This window comes from Polypterus senegalus, chromosome 14, assembly GCF_016835505.1.
Source record: "Polypterus senegalus isolate Bchr_013 chromosome 14, ASM1683550v1, whole genome shotgun sequence".
Classification (NCBI taxonomy): Eukaryota; Metazoa; Chordata; class Cladistia; order Polypteriformes; family Polypteridae; genus Polypterus; species Polypterus senegalus.
In genome coordinates this window covers 26,113,232-26,134,743 of record NC_053167.1, presented here as the reverse complement: position 1 = coordinate 26,134,743, position 21,512 = coordinate 26,113,232, and the positions used below count along the sequence as shown (strand labels likewise).

Here is a 21,512-nt window from a genome sequence, read left to right as displayed (position 1 = left end):
TCACAATTGTCTGATTTAAGACCAGCCTCATCCTTCCTAATAGTAAATCAAGCACAGAGTAATGGAACTTCATTCAGAAATAACAAAATCCATCCAGATTCCTGCCTATTTTAATACCACATAATTCTTGATTCTTTACTTTTTTATATATATATATATATATATATATATATATATATATATATATATATATATATATATATATATATACTGTATGAGCTATGTTACAAGAAAATGCAGGCCCGATACGCGGCATGGCAAAGTATGCAAGACACTGGAAAACCCAGCCAACTGTATGTACAAGCCTCATCACGCACTGCAACCCGCATGTAAATTTTCCTCAGCAAGCTTCCTTTTTTTTGCTCCTTTCTGCTTTTTCACACTACTTCATTACATTTCTAAGGTGCAATCTTAATGGCTCCTTACTGCCATCACCTCTTAGTAGCATACACAACAAAAGTTATAATTAAGAATTAATTATGGTAAAGTGATGCAAGCATCAAGTGGCAGACATAAAAGTAGACTTACCCTTGAGATGAAAACACAAGAAAATAAGATGCAAATATGCTGGGATGCATGTGTGTGCTGAGCTGTAAAGATTTCTAAGCATGAGTGCCTGTGTCTGCTCCTTGTGTGCTTATTATGTATCTGTCTGATCTGTCAGAGCATCTCTGAATGTGTTTGTTCAAGCCTGTGTCGGCCAATGGTTAAATGAGAACATTCTTGGACATTTATGTTCATGTATTTCAATGTCCTGAAATACAAAAGGAGCAACACACATGAATGAAAAGATGGCTAAACTTGCTTTTACATGGAGCAGCCTGGCCTAGCTTTTAACATTTAGAACATTAGAGCAATCTAGACGAGAACAGCCCATACAGCCCAACAAAGCTTGCCAGTCCTATCCACTTAATTCACTAAGTAAACGTCAAGTCAAGTTTATTCCAAGTGTCTGTGGTTCTTTGTGTAAAGAAAAACTTCCTAATGTTTGTGTGAAATTTACCCTTAACAAGTTTCCAACTGTCTCCTTGTGTTCTTGATGAGCTCATTTTAAAATAACAACCTTGATCCACTGTACTGATTCCCTTCAAGATGCACTCCAGAACTATTTACTTCTGAAAACGCAGCCTCAGCATTGTAATGTGGACAAGCAAAAACAAAATTTTTGGAATATACAGACTTAGTTTTGCTCTGATAATGACATAGCATGCCCCTGATTGGATCCTGTCCATTACAACATCTGATTCCCTGATTGGTCACCCTACATGAAAGACAGCCATATTCTAAAATAGTGGACATAAAGGAGTTGCTTTCCATGGTGCTTATTTTGTCGATTACTTGTAAGAATCTCAGTTGTGTTATCTGCAGTTTGAATGCCTGATAACCACTCAGTACAGTTTTGCAATGAATGCCATGGCGGGTAGCGTTATTACTCCTTCTAGGATTTTTCCAGCTATGCACGTTTGTCCAGTGTAGGTAAATGTTTATGTCATATTCATTTTTGGTCATTTTAATGTGGATTGAAATACTTTTGTAAACAATGTGAAAATGCTATTGTGGACAGAGACTGTTTTCATTTGAGAATGCTATTTCCATATAATATTTGTACATGAAAATGTACCAGTGGAAATAGCCTTAGGAGAAGGAAAGCTGAATGATTTTCTGTAGTCAATTGATCAGATCATTCATCCCAGCAACAGTCAACACATTCCTGGGACCCATCAGAATATTTCAAGACAAAATTAATTCTGTCCACTTGCATGGTTAGTATCTGTTATTTTAAGAGCTCCAGTTTACTTGTGTGTATCTTCACTGACATTCTCCTCCATTCCTGACCCACAGCATGCTCTCAGCATCACTGGTATACTTCTTTAGTTCAGCCTTGTACCTGTAATGCTCCCTTTGTTCAATGCAGTCTCTATTATTTTTGCAATTAAAAAGATGACCCAGCTCTGTCTGGTCTGTTCTGTCAAATAATGCTTTTAAACCTACAGTCCTTGTATACACTGTTTCATAAAAACTAAGATTGTAATAAAGCCATTCAGGCAGGCCTAGCTTGTCAATTCCCATTCACTTGTAGTTTCCACAGTGGTATTGAGTTGACAGCTAATGGCCCCCAAGGTGCCACTTTTGCAAGGCAGCTACAGCAGGTAATTTGTTTCATATACTGTACATTCACAATTCACTGCAAGACAAATGCATTGCATCATTTCTGTTAAATTTCCACTTCTGTATTACCAAAGAATGTTTTTTGACCAGTTAAAATCAACCTTACTCATTCCCTTCATAATTTTACCTTTTTAGTTATGATGCACATACTGTTAAACTGATTTAATCAAGTTCAATACTGCATGAGGCTGGAGCCCACCCTGACAAAACTGGGAACAAGGTGGAAAACATCCCCGGACAGGGCCTGCACACACAAATTTGGATCAATTGAGAGTCGTCAATTAATCAATCTTTGTGGGTGTGAGAGTAATACCTAGCCAGACACATAAGATTGAGTAAGCTTCACATGAACAATGATCTGGAGTGGAACTGAAATAATGGATCAAGGATTGGTGAGGCAGCAGCACAATCCACTGTGCCCTTCTATTACTTGTGTCTCTCAATATCTGTTTCCTTAGACTGAAAATTATTCTACTTAATTCCTTACTATTTCACCTCCTTCCTACTCTTCCTTAGACCTCTGCTAATGTGGTTGTATTGCTTTTTTATGTTCTGTCCTACCTGTATGTTATTTGATATGGCACCTGTAAAAGCCTTATGTATGTTATGTTATGGGACACCAGACTGTGTAATCACTGGTACTGTATCCATCACTAGAAACCTAATCTGTGGTTACTGGTCATCTTATGTATCACAATTATTGCATATATCATAATACTGTGATACTGCACTGTATTTATCACTATGGATTGGTGATGCATCTTTATTTTTGGTATTTATAGCATTTATTTATCTTATCTGTTTCATTTTATATATATATATTATTAGGTGTATTAGTTATTTAAATGTATATGTATATGTTCTAATTCTGCTATGAGCTACTAAAACAGCTACATTTCCCTTTGGGGATTAATAAAGTGTTATGTTATCTCATTTTATGTTAATCCAACATTGTAGCCTTATTCTTGACATACTACATCTTAACCCAGTGTGGTGTTATGGGTCTACAGCTCGTTGAGCAAAGGCCATTTAAATAAATAATCACCGCACTCGCGGCTTCGTGAGGGGGCGTAGTAGTCGTAGCAAGCCATGGGGTGATCTGCGGTGTGGGTGTTTCTCACCTAGTGCACAGGTGAGGGACTGCCCACATCTGTGATTGTTCCCATGGCTAATGTGCTGCAGCTGCTATGGCCCCTCGCTGTATAAAAGAAGCGCGAGTCAGTTGGAAGAGGGGTAAAAAAAAAGAGAATCAGAAAAACAGAAAGATCAGAAAAACGAAAAGAGAAGGAGACGGAGGTTACAGGAAGCGAGAGAGCAAGTCGGTGCGGTAGGAAGCGAGAGAGAGAGAGCGCTCGTAGGCAGCTGAGCTGAGCAGACAGCCTGGGTGTTAGGCCGACACCCAGGGCGTAGTAGTTGTTGTCGCTCCCGTAGAATTTATTGTAGGAAGTACGGGAGTGACTGGGAGACGGGTGACTCCGCATGGGGCCGTGGATGGCAGCGGGAGTCAGGATTTGGGATGTGGTGTCCTCCACGCGAGAGTCTTGGCCGTGAGAGGAATTCCCAAGTCGCAGTCTGGAGGGAGCGGAACCAAAGCCAGGGATTGGGACGACTCCAGATCAGTCTTGGAAAGAAGGTCAGCTGCAGGTAGAGTGGCGCCCCTGTTGCGAAGCCTGGACAAGGAGAAGCATGGGAGTCACCAGTTAAAGGAAGACACCGGACTTGTAGATTTTAAAGACTGCTTCCTGGTGAACGTTTTAACCTCGATTTTAAAGGATTGTTTTTTTTGTAGTTTTTTTAACCTCCACGTTTTTCTTTTAAAGGATTATTTATTGAACTTTGAATAAACTGCACAGCACTATTTATTGAACACTGTTTGTTTTGATCTTTTAAATAAAAGCACTTTGCACTTTTTTGTAGCATCCCCTTGCTCAATTGTTATTGCCTCAACAGTCTAGCTCATCTAGGTTATAACTATCGACGGTGTTGGGTTCAAGGGCTCTTGAACAGCGATGGGAGCGTGGAGCCAAACCCACATCGTCACACCCAGAAATATATTTTCATTTTCACTCACATCTGTATGACGTCTGTACAGTCGTGGCCAAAAGTTTTGAGAATGACACAAATAAGGGTTTTCACAAAGTTTGTTGCTTCAGAGATTTTAGATCTTTTTGTCAGATGTTTCTATGGTACGCTGAAGTAGAATTACAAGCATTTCATAAATTTCAAAGGTTTTTATTGACATTTACATTAAGTAAGAAAAATCAACATCTGCAGTGTTGGCCTTTCTTTTTCAAGGCCTTTGCAATTCACCCTGCCATGATGTCAATCAACTTCTGGGCCAAATCCTGACTGATGACAGCCCATTCCTGTATAATCAATGCTTGGAGTTTGTCAGAATTTGTGGGGTTTTGTTTGTCCACCCGCATCTTGAGGATTTACCGCAAATTCTCAATAGGGTTAAGGTTTGTGGAGTTTCCTGGCCACAGCCATTTCAATGTTTTTTTCCTCAAGCCACTCAGTTATCAGTTTTGCTTTATGACACGGTGCTACCTCATCCTGGAAAGGGCTTTGTTCATCACCAAACTGTTCTTAGATGGTTGGGAGAAATTGTTTTGGTACCATTCTTTATTCATGGCTGGCGATCGGGGCACCACCAGTGCAGAGCTTGCTCAGGAATGGCAGCAGGCAGACGTGAGCGCATCTGCATGCACAGTGAAGCAAAGACTTTTGGAGGATGGCCTGGTGTCAAGAAGGGCAGCAAAGCAGCCACTTCTCTCCAAGAAAAGCATCAGGGACAGACTGATATTGTGTAAAAGGTACAGGGATTCGACTGCTGAGGACTGCTGAGGTAAAGTCATTTTCTCTGATGAATCCCCTTTCTGATTGTTTGGGTCATCTGGAAAAAAGGATTGTCCAGAGAAGAAAAGGTGAGCGCTACCATCAGTCCTGTGTCATGCCAACAGCAAAGCCAGAGGCCATTCATGTGTAGGGTTTCTTCTCAGCCAAGGGAGTGGGCTCACACACAATTTTGGCAAAGAACACAGCCATGAATGAAGAATGATACTGAAACATCCTCCGAGAGCAACTTCACCCAAACATCCAAGAACATTTTGGTGATGAACAATGCCTTTTCCAGCATGATGAAGCACCTTGCCATAAGGCAAAAATGATTAAGTAGCTTGGAGAACAACACATTGAAATTTGGGGTCCATGGCCAGGAACCCCCCCCCCAGACCTTAAAAAAAGGATTTACAAACACTGGAGCAGCAAACTTTGCAAAAACCAACACTTGTGTCATTCTCAAACCCTTTGGCCACGACTGTAGGTTCTTTAATGTCTATATTAAACATTTTAGTGTACCTGTATAATTTTACATTTCATGTTTAATCAATTCACAGTTATCAGTGACATAATTTTTTTTTGATGTCATTTTATAGTCTTAACTGGAAGTGAGACAGCTTTAACCTTAATTTCCTATTTCCCCAAGAGTTATTGCCATGCAGTCTATTGTTACTGTACGTTGGTAGTTATAATTATATGGATTAAAAGGATAGACTAGATATAGATATAGCCTGCTCTCTTTCTCTCCCCCCCTTATCCCCCATCCTCCCATTTTGCCTCCCCACGTGAGGCTGGACCCCACTTCACACAGTCCCAGTCCTCTGACATACCTAGAGACAGAGCACGTCCAAAGCAAAACAAGCCCCCAAGCAGCGGTGTTTTAGGATTAAAAAGTAGAGATATCTATTGCTAATATAGTCTAAATACTATATGCCTAAAATATAATCATTGACAAACTATGAACCTAAATTAAATATAATCTTCAGCAATCTTAATGTATTAAGATAATAAACCCAGATAATAAACCCGGGGAATGGTGTTAGAAAGTGGTCCAGAATAAGCATAGTAAGTCTTAATGCAATAATAACAATAACAATAAACAAAGGGTATGATGTTAAACAGTCTCCTTTAGGGTAGGGAAAAAAATAAATGAATAAGATAAAAAAAAAAAGAAATTAAGCACAAATGTCTATAACTGTAATTAAAACATAAACAGATAGCGTCCGAGTAATTCTAAAATTATATATATATATATATATATATATATATATATATATATATATATATATATATATATATATAATTATAAAAACCCGTATCTTAACAAATAGATCAAGCAGTAGATTATTTATCCTTGCCATGTCATAACAGGCTACGACTCACTATTGTGTTTCAAAATAGTGTTGGGATCAGCTTTCTTAATTTCTTTTCTGCTTCTTCTTTGCTGGCGAAGACATAGAATTGACCAAGCAAATCCACTTTCAGTTTGGCAGGATACAAGAGGCTGTACTTGATATCAGCTTGCCGTAACCGCTGTTTGATGTTATAGAAGGCTGCACGTTTAGTAGCTGTTGCTGGAGAGAAATCAGGGAAGATACGAATGTGGTTATTTTCATATATAATCTTTTGCTTGTGTCTGAGTAGTGTCATCACCTCTAGCTTAAATAATAATCTCTCGAAGTGAATAATAAACGATCTAGGTCTAACAGTATTTGATCCGCATCCGGGATAAGCCGCTGCTATCTTAGAATCTGCTTTAAAGTCCTCTCCAATTATTTTAGAAAATAGTTCAACTGCGAATTTCACTAGGTTTGGACTTTCTCGATTCTCAGGTAGACCTTCATTTCTAATATTATTCTTTCTGCTTCCATCTTCCAAAGCAGCAAGTCTGTCTCCGAGTTTTTTGCATTTGGAGTTGGCAGTTGTTGCTTTTTCTTCAGCACTGGCAGCTAGATTTCAGCTGTTTTAATCCGAGTCGTGAATGTCTCCTTGACATCCTCCAGTTGATCAGCAAGTGTGCTCAGTTTAAACAAGGTTTCCTGAGTGTGCTCTTCAAATATACCCAGCATATCTTTAAAGACTGCCTCAAAGCGAACACATATGCGTTTCTCCAAGTCTTTATTATCCTGCTGCCGCTCCTGTCGCATCTCCTGCCGCAGCTTCTCATTTGCCTTTTCCCTTGCCTTCTCATTTGCCTTCTCGCTTTTCTTTATATCTTTGTTTATCTCTTGCATGAGCTCAGCGATCATCTCCTTCAGTTCAGACAGATCAATTCTGCTTTCATGCACCATAGGTGAGGCGGTGGGCTGTATTGCAGCTGGTGTTCCCGGCTCGTGTGGAGCGGTTGAAAGCGCGGACTGCAAGGCCTTTTCCAGTTTCAGATGATCTTCTCCAATCGGCGAGCTATCATGACCTGCGTCACTCATGCTCGTAAATTTGCTCCCCATTTCGCTCTCAGCTGGAGACGATGTAGCGGACCGTGGTCCCGAGGAGTCTGGGCTTTCGCCCATCTGATCCAGGTCAGTCTCTGAAAGGCCGTACCTTGAGCTTGAACTTGGGCTTGCTGATCTGAGCTTAGATGTAGCTTTAGTTTTAATTTCTTTTGTTTCTTTCTGAACCCCTTTCTTGTTGGCCATGTTTATATATGCTTGCATATACTGTAGTAGTGCCCTCAGTTTGGATAAATACAGGATATCTCAAAATAATAATAAGATAACATGAAAAATAACATCGCTGCTAGCGGAGCTCTGCTTCAGACGTCCATCTCTTGCAATGGACGAGACCCAGTGACATAATGTTTTGCATTACAGTGTTCTGGCTTCAGAGACTTGGATTCAACTCTTTGACAGTTATCACTGTCTATATGAAGTTTACATATTTTCCCTGTGTCTAAATGGACTTTTTTCTAGAATTCCGAACACATCACTAAGGTGTGCCTTAAGTTTAACTAGTAAACCTAAACTGGCCCTGTCTTGATGAATATGCCTTGCAATGATATGGCACCTCGTTCCACTCATGTCTCCAAATCCCTGTCACTATACATGTCAATGCAATGACATTGAACCAAATGTACGCATATACCCTTGTTTTCACTACTTTAAATGCACAAAAAGATATGTAACTGATATACAGAGCAAAACCTGTCATTTTTCAAAAATTGCAATTAAATACATCAATCAATACATTAAATATAATAAATAATGAAAACTAGATTTGTTGCTCATTGAGTTGGTTTAGCTTTTAGCTAGACATAACCTTTATAGGTCTGGGATGGGCAATCACTTGGTGACAAAGCACTGGTTATGAATCCATTATATTTACTGACAAATGTTTATTGAACAGTGATCATTGTCATAATGGATTATAAAAGGGTCAAAACCATCTGGTGCTTTTTAAGGACAAAAGAGAAAGAAGAGGAGAAGAGAGCTAAAGATAAGTCTATCCATGTCATGACATCATCATAAACTTTTTATGTGAGATTTTTGGATTAGTAACAGCTGTGTTAAAGATGGATAGGTCTAGTGATGAGCAAAGCAATTCATATGATATTGAATTTAGAATGAAACGCGGCTTTTCACATTGCAAACAGAAAACGTGCGAAATAAACGGAATTGTGCTTCCAGTGAAACGTGTACTACATATGCACACGAAAATAAAGGTATCTTCAACTACTGTTTAGAAGAGTTTACAGCTGTCTGTCATTTAGTTTTTAAGCTAAGGTTTCTAGTGGAAAAAAATCATTAGGATAAGGTGGTTGCTAGATATCAGAGTCAGGATGTTCCTGCTCAGTAAGATTTTCCTGTGGAACATGCAGTAATGTACACAAGTTATTGTGTCTTCATGTCAGATATATGCAGTGTGTCACAGTTTTTACTTGTGTAGCATGGAATACATGCTATACAAAGCTAACTGCAGGATGGTTTGCAGGCAAACACAGAAGTGTCAAGGAGACTCTAGGGGGAGCAGTATTCTTTGTTTCCAAACCAAAATTCCTTTTTAAACACCAAAAAACTCTATTAAGCATCGTGATTTGTACTGTATGTTGTAAAATTGCCTACAAAACAAATTTTAGTGTCAGTTCCGTGAAACTTAATGTGAAATGAAACTTGCCTGTTTTGTTCCTACCTAGACAGGATCAGTAATGACAGAAAGTATTTAGACCCCTTCACTTTTTTCTTATTTTGTTATGTTGCAGCCTTTTGCTACACATCATTAAATTAATTTATTCCCCACATTAAGAAACACTCAATGGGTTATTGAATGATAAAACAAAAACAGGATTTTAGATATTTTTGTCAATGTATTAAAAATAAAAAAAATGAAATATTCCAATATTCCATTGACACAAGTGTTCAGACCCTTTCCACAGTACTTAGCTGAAGCACCTTCAGCAGTGATTACAGCCTGGAATCTTTGTGAGCTTGACATAATAAACTTCACACACTTGGATTTGGGGATATTCTGCCTTTTTTCGCTGCAGATCCTCTCAAGATCCGTCAGGTTGGACGGAGACCATCAGTGGGCAACTATTTTCATGTCCCTCCAAATTTGTTTGATTGGATTCCAGTCCAGGCTTTGTCTGGGACACTCAAGGACATCTCCAGAGATTGACCCAAGGTTACTTCTGTGTTGTCTTTGAATTTTTGCAAATTTATTAATTTTGGAGCCCACCTGTACTAAATTCAATTACGAGGGACGTTCCAAAAGTTTCCACACTTTTTATGTTTTCGTTGGAAACGTTGAAGGCAGAAGGAGTAGTAATTAGTCATTAAAAAGTTGGTACAACACTGGGAAAATTGCTTCACAAACGAAGGTGATTAAGTAGAAAAGTGATGTAACTTGTTTATGAAATTCTTAATAAACAGAGGTAAGAAAAAGTGCAGAAACTTTTTGAACATCCCTTGTAATTGGAACTGATTAGGAAAGCCACCACCGTATATAGAAGGTCGCTGAGGAAAAAACAGGTCATGAGGTTGAAGGAATTGCCTGTAGAGATGACAGGATTGTGTCAAGGCACAGATCTGGGGATGGCTGCAAAAAAAACCTACAGCACTGAAGCTTCTCAAGACCGCAGATTGAGCCAAAGGTTCATCTTCCAACAGGACAATGGCGCTTAACACAAAGCAAATTCAACAGAGGAGTGATTTTGATTCAACACTGGTAGTGTCGTAAATGCTCCAGCCAAATCCTGGACTTGAACCCAATCAAACAAATTTGAAAGGACACAAACATAAGTCATTCACCAAATATCTCATATCCAACCTGACAGATCCTGAAAAGATCTGTAGAAAAGAATGATAGAAAATGCCCAAGTCCAATTTTGTCAAGTCAAACCCAAAAAGACTCCAGGTTGTAATTGCTGCCAAAGGTGGCATGGACACATTTGTTGGTACCCCTAGAAAAGATCATAAATAATTGGATTTTAAGTGATTTTTCAAAGTAACTGTTTTTTTAATTAGTATCGCACTTGTCCCCAGTCAAGCAATTGGACATTCAGCCTATTTAAATGGAGAAAAGCAGTCACTCTGCTGTTTGGTATCATTGTGTGTCCCACACTGAACATGAACCAGAGAAAGCAAAGGAGAGAGTTGTTTGAGGAGATCAGAAAGAAAATTATAGACAAACATGTTAAAGGCAAAGGCTAGAAGACCATCTCTAAGCAGCTTAATGTGCCTGTGACAACAGCTGCAAATGTTATTAAGGAGTATATCATCAATGGGACAGTAGCCAACCTCCCTGAGTGTGACTACAAGAGGGAAAATCGACCCCAGAATGGGCAAAAAGATAGTGAGAATGGCAGACAAGCCAAGCCAAGGACAACGTCCAAAGAGATTCAAGATGATCTCCAAGGTCAAGGTTCATCAATGTCTAATCACACCATCTGTCACTTTTTGAGTGACTGTGAGCTCAAAAAACGAAGACCCAGGAGGACTCCACTGTTGTAAGAAAAACATAAAAAGCCAGACTGGAATTTTCTAGCATGCATATTGACAAGCCACATTGCTTCTGGGAGAATGTCCTTTGGGCAGATGAGACAAAGCTGGAGTTTTTTTGGAAAATCAAAATTATATCAGCTCTATGTCCACAGATGAAAAAATGAAGCTTTCAAAGAAAAGAACGTCATACCGAATATGAAACATGGAGGAGGCTTAGTTATGTTTTGGGGCTTCTTTTTTGTGTCTGGCATGGGGGCCTTGAGTCTGTGCAAGGCAAAATGTAATCCTCAAAACTATCAAGACATTCTAGAGCAAAAGTACTGCCCAATGTCATAAAACTCTGCCTCAATCACAGGTCATGGATCCTCCAATAAGATAATAACCCAAAAAACACAACTAAAAGCCCCCAAGAATGGCGAAGAACAAAACATTGGGTTATTCTGAAGTGGCCTTCTATGAGCATTGATTTGAATGCTATCGAATATCTATGGAAGGAATGGAAGCATACAGTCTGGAGAAAGCCACCATCAAACCTGACAAAGTAGGAGCTGTTTGCTCTGGAAGAATAGGCCAAATGACCTGTGGAGAGCTGCAGAAGTCACATGGAAAGCCACAGGTTTGTTTGTTTGTAGTGATTGTCTCTAAAGATTGTGCAACAAAATACAGGTTAAGGGTCCCATCATTTTTGTTCATGCCATTTTCATTTGTGTTATTACCTTAGTATCTGTTACAAAAGAAGGAAGTTATACGGACACCTACTGACCTGTGACGGAAGGAAAGTAGATTCCCACCAGCAGTGTGAAGAAGGTGGTCATGTCACTAATAACATAATTCTTAGTGAAACTGGGGGTTCCTTCATCGATGGGCACCGATTCCTCCCCTTTCTTCTCGAGGATTATTCCTTTCTCCATGTAGTTACTCCAGAGATTTTCTAAAATGAAGGGTAGATTAAAAAATATCCTGGTGAGCTCCCTGCGATAGATCTTAAAACTCTAATATGATTAAGACTAGTTCTATCATTCTCTTCTATAACATGAAAATACTTAATTAGATAAAAAGAAACATATTCTCCTGAATTAAAACACTACTAAGTAAATAAAAACTGCTGACACATGCTGTGAGGCTGTCATTCAATGCTTTCCTCTCATTACTGGCTTTAGGCAGATGGACAACACACAGCATGTTAACATAATTCACTTCAAGTAACAAATATGGTGAAATAATTGGGGAATTGAGGAACCTGGACAGAAGCAAAGTAACTGACAAAGCATGCATACAAATGGCTGGCTGTAGGTCGATGTGGGAGCTTCAACACCAGTAGACTGATGGTGCTGATGACATGTAAAGAGTATTAAAATTCCTGTATTATGGTGAAAAGCCAAGATTTTGATGCTTTTCTCCGGTACAGGCTAAATGAGATTCCTGTTCATCATGATTTTTGTCATTAGGAGACCTTTATTGAATTGAAAATATGATTATAATGGCGGTGGCATATAAATTGCATCATCTGGACGGCTTTCTTTGTGCAGTGGACACCAAAGGGATGATTATGAAGGAAGTCTTAATTTAGGGATTAATATGTACATACTACTATGGTAAACAGACCATTGCTTTTAAACATGTGTTTTGGTGAAATGGCCCTTCAATGTGAATAAGCTGGTTTGGGTTTTTCTAGGTTACACTGTATATATGCCAAATAAGTCCCAGACTGTTAAACCACCAAACAGACTGACTTGTAGACTGCCACAAGGGTCTCAAAAAATAATTAACCTTTTCAGAATAATACCGAAACAATGAAAGGATTTACAGGACATTCAAAGGTTCAGTCAAAATCTGGCTTACAACTTGTTGGTTTGTGGTTTTGCTGAGGTTGGAGATGTGAGAGCACATGATAGCAAGAATTCAGTATGAGGAAGGCAGACAGACCAGAGGTGGTGATGAAGATGTCTAGATGAGTGTTGTGTGATAGGTTGTGGGTAAGTGCATTAGGCATACAATGTGTGACATGAGGTGAAAGTCTGTGTAGGGTTAGTCTCCCTGAAGCCAGACATATAACATATACATCTGGAAACAAACCATGAATGAATTAATCTTAAAACAGGGTGAGAACAATTAGTCACATTTCTAAACCAATCTGAACTGCAAAGATCAGAGGTACTCTTGTCAACCTGGTCTGACAGAGAGCAAGCTTCAACTTACAATTAACCATCTGCAGTTCATAAGTCTCTTAAAAAACCCTGTTATCCATATAAATGTGTGTTGCATGTACAGAGAACACATTGGAATGTTACAACAAACTCCTATTTTAAAGAAATTGTTGTATTAACAATTTTTTTTGGTTCTGGCCAGTGTGCTACAGAACTGATGTTAAAACACCTCATTACAGCAAAGTCCATGTTATCTGCAAAATTTATTATGACACTGTTATTTTTCATTAAAAACAGGAAAGCATGCATATTTCTTCTGGCCTTGTGGTTGAGGAGGTCCATTGAACATCCAATCGAATTGCATCTACAGCCAGATACTGTTGTGCAGCAGAACAGAGTTTGAGAGGGGTTGCTGCAAACCAGAGACATTGTGGACAGATCTTGGGTCAATCAAATTCGACTACAAGCTGTACTTGCGGAGCTCTGCCACAGGCAGCACATTGATCTGATTGAGGATTAATTTTTAGCTCGCCCTTCAGCAAAAAAGCTCACTTCTGAGCTTCCGTCATGTTTATGCTACTCAAGGAGTTCCCAATTTGTTGCATAAATTAACCAAGATTTTACCCTGTGAACACCTGCACTCCATAATCTTAAAAATAAATAATAAAAAGTTTCATTTAAATATGTCTTTGAATTTTGTGCCTTCAGATTTTGGCATACAACAGTTATTTTTTTCAAATGTGACCTTAATTTTCTCAAAACTTTTAATCATGACCTTTTTATGTAAAACTAGCGACTGGGAGCCCGATTGAATCGGGCTACAAATTCAACGTTTGTGAAATCCATACTTTCTCTTTATTTGTTTTGTTAAGTCCTTGAAATGATGCTGCTATCATGGCACTGATTTGTGGTTAAAATAGACCTTTTCGGCCGCCGCAAGGCACGGGCTGATCGCTTTCTTTCAACCCGTGCTGCATTTGCGGCTGCTCGAACTTCTTCAGACGCTTGTGAACGGCTGGCACGATATCAGTCAGCGTTAGTAGCATTCTGTAGCGCATGTTCTTCATCTGTCCTTTGTGTCCGATTTGCACAATTTCTTTCAGCATTAGTAGCATTTGTAGCTGTATGCTGCTCATCCATTTGTTGTGCTCGTTGTGTACGTGTGGTCGCATTAGCAAGTCTACGTTCCGCGTCAGTCATGTGACTTCATTTCCTACACATCCTTCCCGCAGCCACTGCTCTTGTGCCTGCTCGAGGTATTGCTGTGAACACCATACATACGGATAGTATCAAATTATATATAAGGATATTTCCAGGTTAAAAAGAACAGCTAGCTCCCAGAAAGAGAGCATCAATCCATTAGAAGACCTGTGCAGCCACCTAGGGGGCCGAATATGAAAGTTAAGGTGTTTGATCCACAGACCGCTACACCCCATTCCTGTCCATGATATAAACACCTAGGCAGACTGTTTTGCAACTCAAGGGGTGTATAGTGCAGACACAGAGTGGTACCCCACTATTCATACGGGCACAAGCAGCTACAATTTACTTTACAGAAAAAGTTGTAGATTCTCTCTGGCATTGATGCAGGCAGCAGGAAAAAGGTGTTGTCATCAAGTTTGTCATTCCGCAATCAGTTTTGTCAACTTTATGTGGTTAAAGGCTACACTGTGTTCCAGTTCCATTATAGTGAAATCCTTGTTATAGCGAACTGTTTTATTCATCCAGAGCACTTATTTCTAATGGAATTTGAAGTTTATACATGTATTGTGAAGTTTAATTATATAGTCCTCAATGCCACAATTTGTTGTTTCCCACTCTGTTGAAGGGCATTTTTGTGTACTTCTGAGCATTTAGAAATATTAAAAGCCTTAGCCATATTTTGAGTTTGTGCAGAACTTTGAAGCCTGCCATTTGAATTTGGGGTCAGTCTTCTTTTTTTTTGAAACTCACTGAGATTCTTCTCTGGCTGGGGGTGTTTAGAGGCCTTCTCACCAGTTTCACTATCTTGTTTTCTATTTCTTTTTGTCCGTCTCAATTCATGTGTATTTATGCTATATTTTATATTAGTTTTAAATGGTCATATTTGTATGTTATTTCTGTTGTTTTTTTATTATTGGTTAATTTGTAATGATTATTTTTTATTATTGGTCTTTGTTGGTGGTCACCCAAGAGGTGGAGCCACCTGCCAATCACCACCAGGAACTGCCCTTTACTCTATAAATCCAAGGGATCTTCCACAGTTCCTTGTAGTTCATTTTCTAAGTGCCTGAGAGTGGTGAGTTTACTTGTGTTTATTGTGAATTCTGTTAATTAACTGGATCTCTGACATTTTGACTTTATGCTTGGTCTTTTGAACTTGCCTGTGGAATCTGTTTTGGTATTTGTTAGATTTGGATTGCCTTTGTGTTTCAGGCAATTCTGTTTTGCCTTTGTGCTCCATGGAGCTTCATTGTGATTGAAATACATTTTGTGAGGAATAAATCTTTTATTTTATACACACTTGGTGCTTGCCCTTATTACTAGCTGAAGTTTGAGGGTGATATCTCCCTCTACTGGACATTATTGGAAGTGCCTTGGAAATCTTTAGCACTTGGGACTTAAAGTCAATGACAGGTGGGGCCACTGTGAAACTACAACTCCTGAACTTCCATCTGACTATTTACAGCGCATCCGGAAAGTATTCACAGCGCATCACTGTTTCCGCATTTTGTTATGTTACAGCCTTATTCCAAAATGGATTAAATTCATTTTTTTCCTCAGAATTCTACACACAACACCCCATAATGACAACGTGAAAAAAGTTTACTTGAGGTTTTTGCAAATTTATTAAAAATAAAAACCTGAGAAATCACATGTACATAAGTATTCACAGCCTTTGATCAATACTTTGTCAATGTACCTTTGGCAGCAATTACAGCCTCAAGTCTTTTTGAATATGATGCCACAAGCTTGGCACACCTATCCTTGGCCAGTTTAGTCCATTCCTCTTTGCAGCACCTCTCAAGCTCCATCAGGTTGGATGGGAAGCGTCAGTGCACAGCCATTTTAAGATCTCTCCAGAGATGTTCAATCGGATTCAAGTCTGGGCTCTGACTGGGCCACTCAAGGACATTCACAGAGTTGTCCTGAAGCCACTCCTTTGATATCTTGGCTGTGTGGTTAGGGTCGTTGTCCTGCTGAAAGATGAACTGCCGCCCCAGTCTGAGGTCAAGAGCGCTCTGGAGCAGGTTTTCATCCAGGATGTCTCTGTACATTGCTGCAGTCATTTTTCTCTTTATCCTGACTAGTCTCCCGGTTCCTGACGCTGAAAAACATCACCACAGCATGATGCTGCCACCACCAGGCTTCACTGTAGGGATGGTATTGGCCTGGTGATGAGCGGTTCCTGGTTTCCTCCAAACGTGACGCCTGCCATTCACACCAAAGACTTCAATCTTTGTTTCATCAGACCAGAGAATTTTGTTTCTCATGGTCTGAGAGTCCTTCAGGTGCCTTTTGGCAAACTCCAGGCGGGCTGCCATGTGCCTTTTACTAAGGAGTGGCTTCCGTCTGCCCACTCTACCATACAGGCCTGATTGGTGGATTGCTGCAGAGATGCTTGTCCTTCTAGAAGGTTCTCCTCTCTCCACAGAGGACCTCTGGAGCTCTGACAGAGTGACCATTGGGTTCTTGATCTCCTCCCTGACTAAGGCCCTTCTCCCCCGATCGCTCAGTTTAGATGGCCGGCCAGCTCTAGGAAGAGTCCTGTTGGTTTCGAACTTCCTCCACCTACGGATGATGGAGGCCACTGTGCTTATTGGGACCTTCAAAGCAGCAGAAAGTTTTCTGTAACCTTCCCCAGATTTGTGCCTTGAGACAATTCCTTTGACTTCATGCTTGGTTTGTGCTCTGACATGAACTGTCAACTGTGGGACCTTATATAGACAGGTGTGTGCCTTTCCAAATCATGTCCAATCAACTGAATTTACCACAGGTGGACTCCAATTAAGCTGCAGAAACATCTCAAGGATGATCAGGGGAAACAGGATGCACCTGAGCTCAACTTTGAGCTTCATGGTAAAGGCTGTGAATACTTATGTACATGTGCTTTCTTTTCATTTTGCAAAAATCTTAAGTAAACTTTTTTCATGTTGTCATTATGGGGTGTTTTGTGTAGAATTCTGAGGAAAAAATGAATTTAATCCATTTTGGAATAAGGCTGTAACATAACAAAATGTGGAAAAAGTGATGCGCTGTAAATATTTTCGAAACGATCTCAAGCAGCTGATCACTGAAGTTCGTGGAAGGTGTTCAGGTATTATTTCCTACATTTTGATTTTTCTGACTTTATCTGAATTTGTTCTGTTTTTTGGATTCTGTTTTCTGTATAGTATTTGGGATCTACTTATTTGAGGTTGCCTTCGAGGCAATACCTTCTGTTCATTTTTGTTCTTTAACAAAATTGTTTTATTTTACAACAAATACTTTTTTACCTTTTGGCCACAGGCCAGTGTGTTAACATTTTCTTTTCGCTTTGAGGCATTTTGGGACAGCTAGGAATCACTTTAAACTTTAAAAGCCACTTTCCTCATTTTGGGGCCTGCTAGGCTAGAAGAAAGCAGGCAGATGGTTGTAAGACTAACTGAACTGGGATGAGGCTCTTCTGTGCTCCTGGCCTGCCTTTATGATTTATTTTGGAGGCCTCACACCCAGTTTCACACAAAGTATCCTTCATGCAACAGTATTCACAGCCGTATTATGTGAATTTTGTATATTTTACTTTTTTTGACTTATGTGCTTTGTCTTTTGTAAGTTGTACCCAAGGGGGGAATCCCACTGAAGGTTAAAAGTACACAATATTTGACTGAGGCGTTACTAGGTTTACCAACTTGTGTTGTTTGGTTAACCTTTTTTGAATTTCCATCTTGATTTTTTTACCCTTTTTCCAACTGATCGCTTGGTTTTTGAAATTTTTGCTCATTCTGGGTTTTATCTTTGTTTCCTTTGAGAATTTACCATTTAAAAATGTAATAAAAATTGTATTTTTGTTATTATTAGTAAAATTACTACTGTTGTCATAATGAGCCAGGGTTTTTATGGTTCCCCTGACCCTTTTGAATAATGTAATCCTTGACTCCTTTTGGTCTTAGTAGGCCACAAAGCTGGCTACTTGAGTTTATGAACCAGGCTTAATTGTCATTTTTGGGGCCTGCCATATGTTTCTAGGCATCATTAGAGCCTTGAGGCATAGTTTAGGATGTAAAGGTGGCTTTGGAATTAAGCCCTGCACTATAGCACTCTCAATTAATTTAAAAATGGCAGTAGACAAGAACAATCTAGGAGTCTTATAAAACCAATGGGGTGCTTTTATAACCCTCCAACCATCTAAAAAATATCTGAATGAATATTGATGATGACCTTTGCAAGGTTTCATCTGTGTGCATGGATTTATGGCTTTTTGTATTATTATTAATTCTTGTTAATGATTATGAATAGTATCTTAAAAAAAGAAAATATAGTTTAAGGGTAATAAGTGTGTGTGTGTGTGTGGGGGGCACAATGTGTAACTTATTAAAAAATAGTCTCACACCACAAAGAATCTTAGTTCAAAGACTTGCATTGTTGATACCTTCCTGTAGCCAGCCGCAAACCTGCAATATCTGGCCCAGAAGTGACATCTTTGCAGTGTGAGCTAAACAGAGAGCTCCTTTAGTCATCTGCACAGAGTCCGTTTCTGAACACTGCAAATGGAGAGATTCCTGCAGGTGTCAGCTGATTTCTCTCTGTGTCAGGACCCACCTTTTCTCCAAAACATTGCTACTACATTCCACCCATCTCCACTGCAAATCCAATCCACGTCACCAAGTGAATTGCCACAGACTCACATCAGAAAGCATCTCAGTTTGAAGATTTGTGCCGTGATAACTGCTTGTGGCCAGCAGAAAACCTGCAACGACTGGCTCAGAATCAGTCTCCTTGCAGCTTGAGTTAATAGGAGAACTCCTTTAGCCCATGCTGTAATTAGATCGCTTCTAAGCCAGATATAACAGAGTCCTGGCTAACCACTGGCAGTTACCAGAATGCATATCTTTGAAATGAGACGCTTTGCAGTGCAAGTCCAGTTCATTAGCGGAGTGTTGATGCTGTGCAGAAATGGTGGGGGCTGAAACAGAGACAGGTCAACAAATGTCACCAGAACGTTCTCCACTCACAATGATCAGAACCATGGTGTGTGTGGCTGAGTGTTCTTTTATTAGCTCACACTGTAAGGAGACTGCTTCTGAGTCAGAGGCTGCAGGTTCATGAATGACCACCGACAACTCACCACAGTGCAAGTCAATAAACTTAGATGCTTTGTGATGCAAGTCCACAACAACACACCATGGATCACAGTGTAGGCATATTGATAGAATTTCATTATAGAAGTCAAAGCAAGTATCTCATGGCTTATTAATAAAAGTATTTGTATATAAAGTTTATAAATTATTAATCTTGAAATTATTAGTAAAGAAAACAGGAAAGTAACAGCCACCGGTAAGCTTAGACCAAAGGATTTCTAGGCAGAATTTGTATGACTGTGAATAAGGTATTATATGATAAATGATCAGCCAAAATGCTTTAGGGAATGTACACAGCATCTCAGGAAGATTTTGACAGTCAGTGAGGAGTAACCAGTGAACCCTATCTGCCTCCATCTGGTTTTGAGTCAAAAATGATTATTTTTATTATGGAAGCATTTAATGGTTTGAATGTTTTGTGAAACACCTCATGAAATTCTTTATTTTAGAAGAGTGTTGTTGAGATAATGAAGTTGAATAATCCTTTGAGTAGGAGTGCTGGTTCTCTGGAGAGAGAGGGGTCAGTTGATGTTGTTTATCTATCAGTTGGGCATTATCCTCTAAACTTTACCACAAGGGCTGGATTTGACAAATTTCACTTGGAAGGAAACCCCCCATTAGCTAAAAGTATTATATCACTCATTTGGTCTGGGAGAACCTTGGAATTTCTCGGGAGAACCTCAAGAATGTTGGTCAGAATATGATAGGCAATTCTGGTCAACTTAATGAGTTGCCTTTGAGATCCTTAGCAGGACAAAAGCAAAAGAGAGTGAAAATTCTCAGTTTGCTAATTTTGAAAAACCAGTATGCTTATTACAACAATATTTCCTAGAGACTGGGATGACGAACTTTATATCAGTAGTCTATCTGTGTGTAAATAATTGTTACTTATTCTAATCCTGGAAGTCACCTTGGATTATGTATTCTGCTAATTATAAAAGATTTCATATTTCCAAAAACAAAATAACAATAACAAATAACAAAATGAAGGTGGTTTGTGAAAGAACAATTTTGTGCATTGCCAGTACTAGTATCTTGAAGTTTCAAAGGAAAATAGTGCTCACCAGTGATGATTCCACTTGCTGCGCCTGGAATTCCCTGCACCTCTGTGACATTGTTGACTGTAAAATACTGGTCACAAGTGGCATTTAGGAATGGTGAGTCACAGAAGAGCCTCCACAGTTTAGTGGTGACTGTTTCATTGCCTACTTCCACAAGTTTTGCGCAAATATCAAAGTCTTTCCAGATCAGGGTGCGATTGCCCAGAATGCAGATCCTGCAGATAATGATTTGTTAGTATTATTCAAAAAGAATGCAAGGATACACAGAAACCTGACACTCTCTTGGATCTAAATTCAAGGTAATAGAATAAGCATTTTGGGATTTTACTCTCACACTTCAAATTCAGTATTGTACAAAAGTCTTGGGCTAAAATCTTCAAGAAATAAATGCAATCCAATACCTTATGAAAGCTGTTTAATCTACACTTTTATTATCCACTTATCTTTTCATCCATTTATACATTCTCAGGCACCATTTACTGCATTAAGTGCGATATATAAAGGTATACACAGTTCTTCACAGGTACTTACGGGAAATCAGGAGGATCGATGGCTGACTTGATAACTCCAGCATAGATAGCAATAATGGAGACAATGACGCAGGCAAGGAAGACCAGTGCTAGCTTATTCACATACTTTACTCCAACGAAGACCACCACAGCCATACAAGAAAGAACACAAGTGCCATAGATGCGCATATTGTTTAGCATGGCACTTTCAGCCTCTGACCCTTCCAGGCCATCCATTTTGAAGACAGCTGCATTTGGTACTATATATGTCTATATATAAGAAAAAATAAAACAAAATGGTTACATAATTTCAAAGATATTGTCTGTTCTCCTTACCTTCTTACAATAAAAGTGACATTGCTTACCATACCCTTATAAAATGAGTTATAATTGAGTTATAACCTCTCCTAGGTTTCATAATTCTCATCAGTCTACACATAATATCAACCACAAGATGGAGACATACTTATAGCAATATAATGTTGAAGGATGAATATTCAGATATACAGTTATAAAAAGTACACCTAAA

General features: G+C 39.2%; 1 protein-coding gene across 2 annotated transcripts in view; it reads right to left on the bottom strand.

Annotated features, from left to right (window-relative positions):
- Positions 1–21,512, bottom strand: part of slc12a5a (solute carrier family 12 member 5a) — an 820,727-nt gene that overhangs the window by 57,157 nt on the left and 742,058 nt on the right. For both annotated transcript variants that reach the window (XM_039735849.1, XM_039735850.1), the window contains exons 7-9: positions 21,006–21,253; positions 20,478–20,689; positions 11,710–11,877 (exon numbers count right to left, since the gene is read on the bottom strand). In XM_039735849.1, coding sequence (XP_039591783.1) covers positions 11,710–11,877; positions 20,478–20,689; positions 21,006–21,253 — 628 coding nt within the window. The remainder of the gene's footprint in view (positions 1–11,709; positions 11,878–20,477; positions 20,690–21,005; positions 21,254–21,512) is intronic.